This window comes from Alligator sinensis, unplaced genomic scaffold (assembly GCF_000455745.1).
Source record: "Alligator sinensis unplaced genomic scaffold, ASM45574v1 scaffold254_1, whole genome shotgun sequence".
Classification (NCBI taxonomy): Eukaryota; Metazoa; Chordata; order Crocodylia; family Alligatoridae; genus Alligator; species Alligator sinensis.
Genome location: NW_005841953.1, coordinates 987,306 through 1,003,620, shown reverse-complemented (window position 1 = coordinate 1,003,620; position 16,315 = coordinate 987,306). Strand labels below are relative to the sequence as shown.

The 16,315-nt window shown below is 39.5% G+C and overlaps 1 protein-coding gene across 5 annotated transcripts in view; it reads right to left on the bottom strand.

Moving 5' to 3' along the window:
* Positions 1-16,315, bottom strand: part of GLI3 (GLI family zinc finger 3) — a 277,052-nt gene that overhangs the window by 182,539 nt on the left and 78,198 nt on the right. The window contains exons 1-3 of one of the 5 annotated variants that reach the window (XM_025200051.1): positions 9,621-9,748; positions 9,315-9,355; positions 5,353-5,595 (exon numbers count right to left, since the gene is read on the bottom strand). In XM_025200051.1, coding sequence (XP_025055836.1) covers positions 5,353-5,542 — 190 coding nt within the window. In that variant the 5' untranslated portion in view covers positions 5,543-5,595; positions 9,315-9,355; positions 9,621-9,748. Of the gene's footprint in view, positions 1-5,352; positions 5,596-5,850; positions 5,902-9,314; positions 9,356-9,620; positions 9,749-12,516; positions 12,550-16,315 lie in introns of those variants that run through there. The other 4 variants (XM_025200054.1, XM_025200052.1, XM_025200053.1 and 1 more) reach the window with 4 other exon arrangements.

Genomic DNA, 16,315 nt, shown 5'->3' with positions numbered 1-16,315 from the left:
GCCACTAGCTCCCATTAGACAAATTCATGTAGATGCCTAAATGGAGTTTTTTTGAAAAACTGACCCCAAGTAAAACTGCTGAGCACTTTTGAAAATGTACTCCCATTGACTTCATTAGGATTATGTCTTCCAGTTAAAAACAGCATTATTGGTAAAAGCCCTACAAAAATCTATGGGGAAAATTTACCAATAAATGTATATGTCAAAAATTAAATGCATTACCTCAACCGGTATCTCTTGAGCCCTACTACTAAGGCATTGCATCATTCAGAAAAGTAAGGGAATAAAAGAGAATGTAAGATTAGTTTATTTTATTCTGATTTTATGTGCCATTTCTAGCTGTGAATAGACCAGTGCAACTCTCTTTTTACTTCTGATAAGGAATCCAGGCAGAAGCAGCTGCCCCAGTGCCCCTGACAGTATACTGCACATTCCAGGGGAGAGCTTCAACACAGCAGCAGGACTTCAAAGCAAAGTGTCTGCAGTGCAATGAGCAGGCCAACACCACAGCAGAGGGCTGAGAAGCACTTTTGAAAGTGCCCTTCATGTTCTAAGCAATTGTGCAACTAAAGAGGATTACGATGCCCCATCTAAAATTGTGAACAAAAGCTGCCACTGATCCTAGGTTAGCTTTTGAGAACACTTGAATTTCTCTCTATGTGGCTTTTGTGAGCTATCACCATGATAGCAATGCACCGGTGCTGGGTGAAAAATCTCCAAAACTGCAAACCAGTGCCAAAATGCTTTTTTGCAAATATTGTTTACCATTTTTCCATCAATTCTAGTGGGCACTGATGTCTGATGTTCCATTCTGCATCAGATACTTTCTTTACTGAGACTTATAAATAAACAAATCTAAGTTTTCACTGTGTTTATGTATTTATTTCCCTTTCTTACCTTACCCCTCCTTGATGTCAGTTGGAAACCACTCCATAAATCACTAAGTACATACTTTTAATACTGGCACCCAGAAAAAATGCTGCAGGGTGGCTTCAGGAAATAAGACCTTGATGTTGGAACACCTTTATGGGCCTAACTCCCACTGAACTCAATGGGAGTTAGGCCCATAAGTATCTTTAATATGTCCTTTAATCTTTACAATTGTCATGGGTATATTCTGACAACTGCCTGATAATGGAGGTGATGGTTAGACCCACAAAGCCCTGCTGTAGGACATCTATCGTAATATTATTTGAGGGCTTCACTGGGTCTACTCAGCTTCTACCACACCCCTCTGCAAGGACCCTTGAACTGGAGAGCAACACAATGCACTTTGCAGGGACAATGCAAAAGCCTCTATTCCAGAAGAAAGGCAGATCTGATAATGCTGGCAATGACCTAAGGTACTATCATCATCTCAAAAGAAGCTTAAAGCTGATTGTCACTGAACAAGTAACATATTATTTTTAATGCCCCCAAAGAGGAGTTTACAGTTAATAGTCTGCATTTGCTGAAAGACTTTTAATTAACTTTATTCTGCATTAACTTAATTTTCATGGCAAGTACTTGCTAAAAAAAAATATATTTTCAGCATATAAACAAGTATGTACAATGAGCTGTCATGGTGTTTTCTTTGCCTCCTGGGCCTTTTGATCCTTTTCCAAACTGATTCTGAGGCAACGCTAATACTCTGAAATATAATTAGTACAGTTATTAAGGGCCTGATCCCAGTACGGTACACAAGTCTCAACACTACAATTCCACAATGCTACAGTGCCATTAAAAATGTAAGGTAAGCATTCCCCCTTACCCAAGATAGGCATGTGAGATTCAAACTCTAGCAGAAAAAATCCTTGTAAAAACATGGCACATACTTCTCAACTACATTCATGAAACTTCACTGGGGCAGCTGCTGGTGCTGGTTCTGCCTCTGCCGTTTGTGAACAGGGTCACCTTCCACAGAAACTTTTATATCTAAGCGTATTAAACTGACATTGCCTTTTCCTTTTACATAAGCTAAATCTTCGGGCTTTATTAATTAGGAAAAAATAGGTCTTTTACATGAGAGGTAAGAAACTCAAGGAAGAATACAAAAAGTATGTTTGAAATCCAAGTGTTTACATCAGGAATGATTAATTTTTTTCCATGAGGAATGACTTGGGAGTTAGGTAGTCTTAGCAGTTATAAATCTGTGTGAGAATTAAAACTGAGGAAAGAAGAGCAAAAGTACCTATCTCAAACTTTTAGAGACAGTATTTGCATTAACAAAAGGCTCAAAGTGACACAGCCACTGAGATGTAATGAAACTTCAGAAATGCAACAAAATCTGTAAGTATGCCAAAAACAGGTTTCTTTAGTGTGGAAAAAATGTGAAACATGAAAGGAAACCATAACTGTTTTGTCATCTGCCCTTAAACTTCTTCTTCAAAAAAAAGAATGGTTTCATTCAATTCAGTAGTTTAAGTAGACAGAAGAACTGTGGTTTCAAGAAATCTGTGACGAAGATGGTAATGAAAAAAAATTGCTGAGTGCTGCTTTGGATGTCTATACCCTTTCTTGTTTCATGCAGGCCGGGTGGTGCGAGCCTGCACATAAGGCTACTCCCTCATTCTCAAATGTTAAATGGCTCAGGATCTCTAGAGCTGTATAAGTAGGACTGTCAGACCCGTAACGTATTTGATCATGGCTGTTGGAAAATCTTGTCCACTTGAAACGCAAACGCCTCCCCAACCCTGTCTCTGCAGGACAGCAAACTCCCCTCAGTGATGCACTTATTCCACATATATGCTGTAAATGTTGCAAGTGATAGTTACCATCAGTCTTTTCAATTAAGAAAAAGGAATTAAACAACAAAAAACCCAAACCCACATACACAGACACACACATTTATATGTAGAAATGCAAAGTGTATGAGCCTTTTCTAATAAACTGCAGCTCCTGAAGACACGCATTCCACACACAACCAACTTAAAAACTTTTTCTCCTACAATAAAAATATACAGATGTCCTCCTTCAAAAAAAATTATCTTCCCTTTTCCTGTGTTACAGGAAGCCTGCCCACACTTTTAAATACAAAGTGGGTATATATAGAAGCACAAATTAGGCATCTTGAAAAGTCTGTATTTTCCAACCACAGGGAAACTAAGGAATTACCATGAGTGTTTACATACCTGGCTACACTGGATTAAAGCAGTATTTTCTCTCCATCTGCTCAGCAAAGCTGGCAAGAAACTAAGGAAGAGAATGATGGCCTGTTGCTATAGAGGAACTGGGATGAGATTAACATTTAGAGTTCTTCATATGGCTTACTATAAGTGTCAAGCTGAATGCAATCACGAGTTTAATAAAAGCACATCTTACATATATAAATGATGCAACTATTATGAAAATTTAAGTCTGCCTATCTTCTTCTCTATAAATTTGGCCAGACATTAATTTAGTTGTCCTTCTGTATCAAATCTATTACAGGTAAATAGAAATGTGATGAGCTTTCATACGGTATTAATATAATAACTTCAGGGATTTTACAGGCCAGCAAAAAAAAAATTATAATTCCCCCTACCAGATGCAAAGTACATCTGCCATTTGATGTTTTCATACAGAGACTTTAAGACTACCTTTGTATATGCTAGATATATGCTATCATTTATTTTCTTCTTAAATTAAAAATGACTTAATTCCCCAAAATATGACTTTTGGGTATGCTGTTTTACAACCAACTGCTAATGGTCATTCTAGATACATTAAACAACGATGACTGCGATGGAAATGTTACTGAGAAATATAAAACCCCACCACTTAAGTTCAGTCAGAGAACTCAAACCCAGTTCTGCAATATATATCAAATGATATCAGTAGGACCTGAGATGTATTTAGGAAGGGACATGGCAGCTGAATCAGGGGGCCAAAATAACATTTGCCAAGTCATCTTAAAGTTCTCTGCAACTCAGCTCTGCTACAACACACTCCACCCACACAGTTGCCATCTGCCCCCAACAGAATCCATCAGACCATGTTTTGCATTTACAAATATTGAATGCAATGAGCTGAGTGATAGCAAAGATCTTAAAGCTAGCATTTCTCTTGCCTGTAGTATTCTCCTCCTACAAGCAAGTCTGACAGCAGTACCCTGCACACCTTTCTCAGATAGATGAGTGAATAACTGGCTTAGAGCATTGGAACTAGGTTGTGCTTGAGAGAGACAGGTAGAAACTGATGTCATACGTTAAAAGAAAGCTGAAAAAACATCATAAACTATTCACATAGGAGCTGATCTGGACTCTAAAGACAACAAGTGTTTCATGTTCTTATCTAGCCTCCACCTTTATTAACAATCAGACTCTGTTATAATAAAGGCAGTTGGTGAGACTTACGGTTGTGTGAGAGACACTTTGATCTGCACCCTGATGAGTGAACATTCCCCTTTACTGCTAGCCCAACTAATGAAGGGATAAAATTAGCTTTTATCCCTGGTACTTTCTTTAGCAAAAATACATGCACTAATCAGCTGTCCTCACTAATCAGTCATCTGGCTAATGACCTTTCGCCTTAAAACACTAACATTTCTGAATGATGTGGAAAAAAAAGAAAACCAAAACAGAAACTGGCCTCACTTTGTGAGTTTTAGCCCATCATCTGGAACTGGAGACTCGGAGGTTAAATGGCAAATCTGTATCCTGACTGGGTGATAAATCTATAATCAAAAGGCACAAGACTTGACACCTCAAGATGTACTTCATTACTACACAACTAAATGATTTTTTTTAACTAGAAGCAGATGAAAAAAATTGCTTAACTCCTTTATATTTTGCCTGTGGAGAAATCCATTCCACATCTGTGTTCAAGTGTCAGTTAATTTCTTACTTTTTTATTAAAGCCTAAGCAGGAATTCAGAAGTTAAAACCCTTAGCTTTTTCCCCCTGCATTATTCCACAGGACTGGAGCTGGGGGAGACAATGACTGCCTTTCCACCCCACAACTCCCCCCTCTCCCCCATCTCTCTCCAAAAGGCATGTTTCATCTTTTCTTAAAAATGTAGTTAAAAATCATGTTCAAAGTACTATTTTGAGGCTTAATTTTCTCTCTCTCTTTAAATGAGGGTTTTTCTTCATGTGCTGCTAAGTTGGCAGAGCAAACGTAACACTGGATGGTTTGTGTGAATTAGCAACAGATGATATACCCCATGGAAGCCTGTAGAGGCCTATGCTAATTTGCACACAGAATGGAACCGGTTACTATTTTCTTCTCCATAAAGAAAAGAATAAGAATTCTTAAAATAACTTAGCCTTGTTTAGGTAAACTGATGGATTCTGAGTGGGATGGAAACTGCCAATACAAAATGCAAAAAAAAATTACAGATTTAATAATCTTCCAATCTTGCTCTTCTGAAATGAACTTGTATTAAATACTCACGATAATGAGGATCCATGTAACCATTCCTGGGATCCATAGCAAAAACTGTCCCACGATAAGGTACAGAAGGTTCAGAAAGGTGCGATATAGATCCATGGATCTCCTTCTTTATTAATGAGGCCCTTTCCTCGCTAGATGTTGAAGGCTCTTCACTGATTTTACTGAGACCTTGCCCACCTTGTGGCTGCATTGTGATTGCGTTTCTTCTCTCTCTGTGATAGGTCTGTCCAGGACTTTCATCCTCTGGGGGAAAAAAATAAAGAGAGAGATACAGAGAGAGAGAGAAAAGAGACTTTTAGGCCATTTATAGCAAATAAAATAAAAAAGTTCTTTTTGTTCCCCTTTCACCACTTTCAAAGTCACAGTGTAAGTTCATGACAGTAAGTACATGTGTGGTTATGAAAGATGTTCTGGGATACCAGTTGAAAAAACTAGCCCATTCAGACCAAGTGGCAGTTGAACAGTAGATCATCATCACCCATTCACTGATGCATTTACCAGAGGGGCTATTAATCGTACAAGAACGGACACAGACTTGCTGTTTTCTTGCCTCTGGGACAAGTAGACTGGAAGTTCTGGCTGCCTGACTGGGAGGAAAAAAACAATTTGTCACAAACAGCAGAAGATGAACCCTGCTAGCTGAGACTAAATCAAGTCTAGCCACCCACTGCTGCTTTGTATTTGCCAGTGTGCCGCTCCATCCCAAAGTCAATGTGCTGTTAGAAAAGCCTGGAGCAATAAAAAAAGGCCCTAGTAATCAAAATTAAGGTAGGCAATAGTGTAACATGTTTATTTTGTTGTGGATACTCAGCCAGCACAAGGCAAAAGCAGTGAGACTACCTGCTGTAATAGTGTCACCCATCTGTAGCTGTGAATATTATTCAAGGTTAACACTTTATAACACTGGGAAGACAGGGTGTGTGTGTGTGCATGCACATTTCACACACGCGCACGCACAGCAGAACTTACATAAGAGATTTGCTCCCTCAAATAAAATGCAAAAACTGGACATTACATGTGTAAAGGGGAAATTACAATGGTAAAACCCAACCCCCCAACCTAGTGTCAGTGCCTATGACTGCAACACAGCCCTCATAGTGCCTTCTCCAGGAGAAGAGCTGCAATAGCTCTTTCAGCCTCCTCTACAGTCTCTCAGTAAGCTCTACTTATAATCGTTCATACCAGGATCTTCTTCTGCCAACCAGGTGGGAAGGGGTGTAAAGGACCCATAATTACTTCACTGATGGCTCTCACAGTTCTGCTATGGGGCATTCAATGGCCTTCCATTTCAGCATGAATTTCATTCTAGGTGTATGATACACACACACTTACATTCAGACTAATGGCCTAGTTGTTCAACAATTAGCTGCACAGCTTCAGATACATTTTACATGAGCCATTTGACAGCAAAGTGTCATTAGCTACATATATATTTGGTGTAACCAACTTCAGATTAACATTTTCAGGAAGAGAGAGGTAGTGATCTATGTTATTCCTTTTATAAAACACAGCACCTCTAAAAAATGTAATCATTGACTGGAGTCCCAACCTACATAGATAGAAACTTTAATCTCAACATTCCTGTTTTCATGAAGCTCGCTGTTTATGCGAGAACATGTAACTACATCTTGCATAAACATTAACAAATGTGTTCAAAAGCTATTCTACAATTCACATACAAAAAGAATAACTCTGAATAACAAGAGTCCAGTTCAGACTATCAGAGACCTGCTTATTCAAGTTTAATGCTAAAACTGCCTTGCTTTGACTGCCCAGTACAGGGGCAAGAAACAGCAATTAATTCTACATAGGACTGATTCTATTCTAGTTCTACACATTTTACTCCGGTGTAACTCCACTGATTTTAATGGATTCCTATCGTTGCCAGCGATATCAGAATCATGCTGATTGTACTGAAATACCAAACTACATCAAGTTGGGTTTTGGCTATTACCTGCATAAACCAACATTTATTAGTCTACAACTATACTTTAGATTTGTATGCAAAACTACCAAAAAAAAAAGCCTTTGATAATTTTGGGGACAAGATTCTGCATGTACAGGTTTCTTCTGAGTCAGTAGTTAATTTTGTTCACAAAGGGCTTGTAGGATTGGGCCCACGGAGAAGTAGTAAATATAAATCTTTGCCCTTTTCTCTTTTTTGTTAATATTGATAGACAGTAGCCCATATTTTGAATTAACAGCCTTTCACACTTAATAGTTTTACACCAAAGCTGTTTTTACTTCTTCAATTGCAAAAAAAGGAGTCTAAGGCTCTAAAATGTATATTAAGCTTTTATAAAACTGTTTGTACAACTTTTTAAAGTTTTTTTTCCACTAATTTTCTCTCTGGCTGGAGCCTTTCATGATAAGTTTCAACCCAGAATGAACTTTTACAGTTGAGATGCAAGCTCTTGAAAACAGAGGATTATACCCTATCTGAAACACTGACAGACCCTTAATAACTGGAACAAGGCTAACCTGTGCTACTACATTATGGACAGAAGTGAGCTGAAGTGACTTTTGTAGTTGCATTATGAATGCAAGGACCAGATGGGATTTAATTTCTTTTACTCTTTCTATAAAATTAATATTTGTTAAAACTGCCATCCTGGAATACAACAAGCAGCTGCTGTCGGTCCAAATGCTTTGATTTTACTCTATCCCTCTCAAGACATACATGTGTAGTGAATCAAGGCATCAGTTACTGGCGTGGCATGAGATGAGAGTTTTAATTGGTGAATGAAATTTAAAAAGCCTACTTTGGGTAACTGAACATAAAAGCAAGATGTGTTTGATTTTAATAAATAAGGCTAAGAAAGAAAACAAAAGTAAAGTCTTGTTTTCTGCCATCAGTCTATTCTTCCTTCTCCAGGAAGATAATTCTGTTTACTGCTAAAAGCCAGTCAACCATTTTTGAATATTGCTCTCTTTATAAAAATTCAATCAGAAATGATTTTTAAAAGTAAGGGCCGCAACATTTTTGCAATAATAAGGCATTCCAATGGACAAACATTTTGTTAAGAGTTTACTTGAGGCTCTGCACCACAGAGCTGCTTTTGATAGAGGGCAGATGAAAAACTTGACAGTACACGCACTCCAGAATACAAATAGCCGAGTGGTTTGAAAGAACTCTCTATACACTGAAAGGGAAACTTTTCTTGCAATAATTCTGCCTGCTCTTATAACTGCAGTAAAACCACTTCAACGAGCCAAAAGGCGAAAGCTGTCTAATCTTGTTCTGTTTCAGCTGAATTGTTCAATAAAGTTTAAGAGTAAGTGCAGACAAGCTGCGCCAGGCCAAATTATTGACAGAAACATACTGTCCACCATGGCAACAAGTGGGAGTCTATAGCAAAAATGTAAGCAAACAACCCACTTCTCCAGCAGCATCTGCCAATGGCTTCTTACAGCCAAACATAAGACAACTGTTACTGTGCTGCTTAGGTTTTAAAAGCATCTTGATTTAAGGTCAAAAGAAACATCCGATTCACCAAGAAGTTTCAGAAAGATGAATGTCAAAAGGCAAAAGGCCTAATTTTCCTCTCGCTCACACCTGTTTTTCACTAATGCAGTTACTAAAGCATAGTTTCTCCCAACTTTCTTTTCTCTCCTACCTGCAAATCACACCCAAATATGATTCAGCACTATCCTTTCTTTCTCCACGTGTATCACCACTACATGCAAACAGGTTAGTACCTTCAAACACACAGAAAAAGTATCCAGTCTGGAACTATCAAAATAATCCTAGATTCCCCTGTCTAATGAGAAGCATAATATTGATCAGCCCTGTTTAGCCATAAGCATTTTTGAAACATACAGTATCAAGAAACACTTCATTTTATTAACAAATATTTCCAAAAACCTCAGAATCAAATCATGTGCCTATGCCAGTATATTTTTATGAGTTTATCCAACACCTGAGAAGCTAAGAGCACATGTACAGTGGCACGTCAACCCACCAAAACTTTGTTTCTCACGAACTTTTCCTGTTCAGCAGACCCTGAAACACAATTGAACACTTTTTATTTCAAGCCTCTTAAAAGTCAGAGATAAGCATAAAACCATTGTTTATAATGCCTGGAGCCCCCTTCCCCCTCAACAAAAGTCCAAGATACTTGCATTTAAATGACAAATCAATGCATTAGCAAAAATTGAGAAGTGTTAGGTTTTGTAGCCATATTTCAATTTGCAACTAGTATTATTGTCTCATAACCAATTAAGGACACACTTTAACTGGGTAAGAGAACAGACAGCAACATACTTACAACTCAGTCCAAAGACCCTGGCTTACTCTCTCTCCAAGCTCTTCTCCTGACCAAAAATTCTCTAGCTACAGTATGTGGACATCCCTCCCTCTCTCTCCCATTCTCCCTCCCTCCCTCTCTCTCAGAGGCAGTGCTTCTCCCATTAGAGGAATTAAAAGTGGTTGGTGCCATGCTAAATTTAACAAGCTCATTAGTATTCTTCCTGTGTGCTTCCTAGTGAACTCTCCCTATTCAAGCAGCTCTCTCTAGCTGAGGGGTCAGGCGGCTAATCATTAAATCAAACTAATGTCACCCTATCACAATTGGCCTAAGAGAAGGAGGGTTTATTATTTCAGTTTATGCTAAATAAACGGTTTTACAAATGGTCTCCAAGCAAGGTCAACAGCAGCTTCAATTACAAGACAAACTTAACAAGAGTTGCTATAAACCAAGTGCTCCATATTGACTTAAGCACAAGCTCTGCTCCGCATATTGCCACTAGCAGGATTGTACGGGAATGCATATTGTAAAATAAAGGAAAGGGTAATCTTTTCTTTGCCAGAATTTGTGACTGCACAGAGACTGCTCATTCACCTCTCCCCAACCAGCTAGCTGCTCAGCTCAATTCACCCCACACAAAGGCTGAAGACCAGACCTCAATGGACCGAGTGAAACATGTTCAAAACTAGGCTCTCTATTGTGACTGAATTTCTTAACATCTTTTCAAAAAGCGGAGAATGCCTTGAGGCTAAAGGAAGAAACAGGCTAATGGTGAATTGGGAATACTGAGCAAATTTCAGAGCCCTTTCCTCCTAGCTTTTGAGGTTGAAAGCAAGCTCTTTCCTTTCAAGTTTCAAAGTCCTTTTTCCTCCCGCAGTGTCACAGAAGGATTTGAAAAGAAGGTAATTGTGCTCACAGTCTCCCTGATCAGAGCTTACGTCCTATTTCTGGTATTTCGGAATACTTCTTGCAATAATGGTGCATATAGCTCAATCCCTTAACCGTCCTGCACTCTGCAATTGCTCATTAAATGAACAATTGCTGGTATAAAATGCCTTTTATGTTCAAGGTCTGGATATAAGATAAGCATTCTAGTACTCTAAATTTGGTTTACTAAGGAAACTCTCCATCATTAAATTACAAAACTGAAGTCAGAATATCAGTCTTTCCCAGAAAAAGTAGCACTCTGAGTTGCTGTGAACCAGAATAAGGAGGAAAAATATTTTTTTTAAATTGAATACTTAGATTCTTAATAGAATAGATATCTAATAAGGAAGCAATCCCCCCTCATGTTTTTGAAGACCTAAGTATCTTGCTGTTTGAAATGATGTAATAGAGTCATTGCCAAGCTCATCAAGACATGGGTCTCTGAAACTTCTTGCATACATGCATGGATCACTACATTTTGACCACCCCAACAGCAAGTAAAAAAACAAAAAAGTTCACATGCCTTGTTGGAGTAATACACCTGTAGACCTGTCCCTCTTTACAATATGCAGGAACAAAAAATGTATTTACCATAGGGAGGAAAGTTTAAATTAGGCACCTTGTACCCAAGGATTTTTTTTTTTTCACTTGGAACAATTGCACATGAAGTAAACACTTTTAGTAAGCACTGCAGCTATGGAGTACAATATTCTTAATCTACTGTAAAAATATAGTTATACTGTATCGTAAGCTAAAAAACTATGAGCATTTTGCAATGCTTTAACATAGTTTAGATAGGTTGTATGAGCATTTTGTGCTTTACAAATAATATAAACTATGATTATATTCCTGTTCATATTGCATTTTCAACTTTGTTATTTCTGCAACCTTTGAAATACAGATACACCATCCTTTTCCTAATTTGTTGGAGCAGCCTGTTGGACTCTTATTTTTCTTTTTAACTTAAACCTAAAATGTAAACAACCAAATTGTGAGAGGCACTGTGAGTGGGTAAACCCAATCCTGTAAACAATGCCAGACACAAGAACATGTACTACTCTAAATAATCTTGCAAGCACACTGGTAGATAGCCAGAATTTGAAGAAATGGGACCTATTTTGGTATACAGAAAATATGAATGATAGCATATCCCCTTTTTGCCTTATAAAAATTATGTATACTTATATTAGTGCAACACAACCCCATTCAAATCTGTATTCAGCCTTTTGTTTCCAATGTATACAAAGGCCAGAATAAGTCATAGTAATACAACTACTATGACCTATGTAATGTAGGAACTGCACCCATACTCAGTGGGGTTCCAATGACAGGGTTCCAACTGAGTTCACTGGTGTAGGATCTCAAGCCCATACACTCAATGAAGTTGGTAGAAACTGGCCTACATCCTCCTTGAAGTGTTATGGCCACCTGGGGTCCCAGGAGTACAAAGTGGAGATTAAAAAGTAAAGCGAACTCTTCTGGATATTTGGATGAGAGGATCTTTTTTTTTTTTTAGTGGTGCTGTCCTTCGGCTCAGTACAGTGATGGTATATGTCATCTATTACCGTCTTAACTGCTTCCCCAAAAGATAACTCAAGACTAAAATATAAATATAGAAAGAAATGTTGGGCCCGATCTTAAGGGTTCACAGGCCAACAAAGGTCACACTAACTGGAACTTTGTTTCTGTGACTTGCATATCAGTACCATGATGCTGAAATTAAAAAAGATATATTTTCTTTAAGCTCTCAATTCATAACCAGCTTGTTCAACATCAGTGGCACCCACATGTGCAAGAGAGTTAGCCACACAGAGGCATTACAAGAACCTTCTTGTTCAGTGAAAGATTCTCACATGTGAAAGGACAGAAGAGTGGGTAGAACAGTGGGCTAGGCTGCATTACACCTGATCCAGAGGCTCCCAATCAGGTGAGAAGCATCTCACGGGGCAAATTAAATTACATACTCCCAAGCATTACTAAAGTTACTCACTTGGACCTTTTCCACCGACTTCAGCAGGTTTTTGGAACAAGCCACTGAAACTAGTTGCAGTGAACAGGATTTCTGTACCATCCTCCTAGTCAAGCTGTCTGCTGCTACTCGAGCCGAGTCCTATACCAAGAGCCTGATTCTGTGAACTGCTGAGCACTGTCAACTCTGACTGAAATGAAGAACAGTTGAAGACCCTCAGCACCTTGGAGGATCAGGCTCTAAAGAAGCAGGAGCCTGTTACTGAAAGAGCTATAGCAAAGCCTGTTTCTGCATAGGCAAATAAAGAAAATTTTAATCATAACAGCTGAAAATCCCTTACCAAATTCAGGGCTATGTGTTTCTCCAGTGACAAACAGTAGATTGATTATTGCATGGACACTTAATGCCATTCAGTGAGTTCAGCCCCTATGCTCTAGTTTAGGTGTTAGTGATGTCACTAGCTGTTGCAAGAGAAATACTATACCCTACACCAGGTATCGGCATGTTTTAAATTCAATTTATACTAAAAGGCCCAAATCCTGCTTGTTTTAGTCACAAAAGTAATCCCAGGGACCCAGTGGTACTATATGAGCAAGTAAGGAAAGAGGCATTTAGCCATGCAACAAGGATCAGAAATGCTCAGGTTGCTAGGTATGAATGGCACACAGAATGCAAAACGCCTCCGAGATGCTTGTTGACATGTGGAAAAGTCATGTTGACTGCTTTACACAGTGAGAAAGAGAGACAATGTCATAGCAATTACAGAATCCTATTTATCCTGTGGGATGTGGAGGGGAAAGGAACACTTAAAAGGCAGCAAAGATATGGCATGGACAAACAATTATTGCGAATAAAAGGCCAGGGGGAGAGGAGAGGCATTTACCAGTCATCAGTGCATCTGCTGCAACTTTTTCTGCATCTGCACTATCCCACTGCACATGGAAGCTAAAATGGGGTAGTTAACTCGTGAATAAAACAGCTGCTAAATTACTCTGCAGTACTGTAGGATAGCTCAGACATACAAACCAGTTACAACAGATAAGCCTGATGCATAGTAACCCCCACCTCCCTTTGTAATTACAATTGTTTCATTGGTCTGTGACTATAGACATCTAAAGTCAGAGTTAATTGCTAACTTTGCTGATTCTGAGCCATATAATTTCTGTCATTAAATGTGTTGCAGGATATTTTAAAGACATTCATCATTTAAATTTTTAACACTCTGACTTGACAATGGAAAAGCATTATAGTATTTCCTGAAACAAAGCGATCATCTTTTTTAAAACTCTTGCTTGTTAGCTGTCATTCATAAAAACGATTCCTTCTCTGCCAAATTCTACAAAGATAGATGAGTTACTGTGCAGAAAGTCTCAATAAACTAAATGTTTGCTGTGAGTTTGTTAAACAGAGCTAGGATCAAACTTGGCAGGTTAAAGTCACTTCCAGGCTTATGCTCTCTCCCAGTATTTAAACTTTTCAAAGGCGAAAATTATCAAATATGCTTTCCAGGAAAGTGACTACAGGATTTGTGATCTGACTACAGACAACTGTTGCCCAGAAACGATTTGAACATGTCCCCTACTGCAAAGCAGTGAAAGAATCTTCTGATTAAGAATCTGAAAATGTTATGAAGTTATTTCCATTAGCCAGTTATGAGACTGTTAGTCACTGCTTACTTTGAGTGGGCTAATTAGGCACATCAAAGGAGCTAAAATAAATTCCCAGGAGGGTTTTAGGAGAAAATAATAATTTCTCAACCATCTAATAGCACATTTATGCCTATCTGGGGGTAACTACCTAATTTTACTTTTAGACACTGGGGGACAAACTCTCTGGTGCTGTCACTTTGTACCAAATCATCAGCATAATTGAATCTTAAAGCTGTTTTAAGAACCTGTGTGTAGTCTGTCTTAAAATCAGACTGGTTTTGCACGAAACTTGCATCAAGATCAAGGAGTTCAAACATGAGCTCTAAATCATGCTCATGCATCACCTGCATTCTGGACAGTTTGACCACATCCCAATATCCATCCTGACACGTCTTAAAAGAAAAAGGGATGGTAACTTGTATTTTTATATAAATACAAAATTAAGATTTCCTTCCCCATTCTCAAAAAGATACAAGCAGCTAAACATAATAGTGACCTGTAGGGCTGTACAAAGCTTTGGTCCCTGATTTGATTTGGCAGAGATTTGGCTCGGTTCAGTGGCCGAATCTCCAAATCCAGATCGAATCAGGAGACTCTTTAATGTCTCTGAATCAAATCGGAACCCCCCAAATCGATTCAGATTTGGAGATTCAGAAAGATTCAGCAATTTGGACATAGACACAGCTCTAAATGTTTTTCCTATATACCTCAAGATACCAGGCAGCTTGTGAATGCTGCAGTGCTGGGGCAGATGGAGCGTCCCATAGGAGAGCGGGATGCTTGGCAACAGACCTGGAAGTGGACCAGAAGCACTTCCAGTGCACTTCCAGGTCCGCCAGGGAGCACGCTGGGGGTTCCCGTGCACCCCCCCAGCTCTGTGACTGGTGCCTCCTGGGTCTGGGGGGGCACTGGGGCTCCCCCCTGTGGCTGATCACTGAGCCTGGGAGGGGAGGCATGGGAGGGCCCCCCAGCACTCTCCCCAGCAGACCTGGAAGTGGACCGGAAGTACTTCTGGTTCACTTCAAGGTTTGCTGCTGAGCAGGCGGGGGGCCCCTCCCATACTACTGTGGGACGCTCCATCTGCCCCAGCATTGCAGCATTTACTAGCTGCGCCTGGTACCTCGAGGTATGTAGAAAACGCATTTAAAGCTGTGTCTATGGCCGAATCACTAATTCTCCAAATCAGCATCAAATCTTCAGATTCAGATTTGGCCGAATCAAATCAGGGACAGTGATCTGAATCAACTAATCAAATCCCCGATTTGGGCCGAATCTGCATCAAATATGGCCCATTTCGCACACCCCTAGTGAACTGTACACATAGCGCTTAATAACAACACAGGACCATGAAAACCCTTTCAGTACGGTAGACCATACCTATTTCAGTGTAAATTTTTCACTGCTTCTGTTAGTGCTGTTGTGATTAAAATTCAGCAGTCCCATTACAGCCCCGTATTTGGGGGCTTTCAAACACCTTTAAAAAACCCTCTCTTAGGCAACCTTTCAGTACAAACATACCAGCTTCTGTCTTTTAAAAAATGTTATGAGCCAAATTATACTGTAAGTTACATTTCACACAATCTCAATTGAAGTCAATGGATTTGGGCAAGACCTAGGTCAAAGGAGAAAATCTATGGTATAATGCAGTGGCTTTCAATCTTTTTCCATTTGTGGACCTCTAAACATTTTGAGTGGAGTTAAGGACCCTTTGGAAATTTTGAATGGTATGGACCCCTCTGAATTGTAAACATAGGCATTCACACACTTTTGATTGATCATAGTCATCTTCTGCAGACCCCTTAGACATAGTCTGTGGACCCCCAAGAGTCCACAGACCACAGGGTGAAAACCACTGGTCTAATACATTTGTATATGTGCATTAAAGATGCACCGATGCATTGGTCCGATATTGGATCAGCACCGATATAAAGAAAAATTTCTGTATTGGAAATCAGCCTGGTATGGCCAATAAATACCCATGTCTGCATGCAGCTGCAGCACAGCACATAGACAGTGAGGAGTAGAGCCGGCAACGTGGAGTGCTGTGGGCAGCTGGTAAGTCTGGTGTGGTGGAAGGGGAGGGGCAAGGGGCATGTGGGGGAAGATCAAGGCCCCCATGGTGAGGGAGGGTGTGGGGCTGGAGCTAGGGCTGGGGCAGGGGCTGCCCAGCC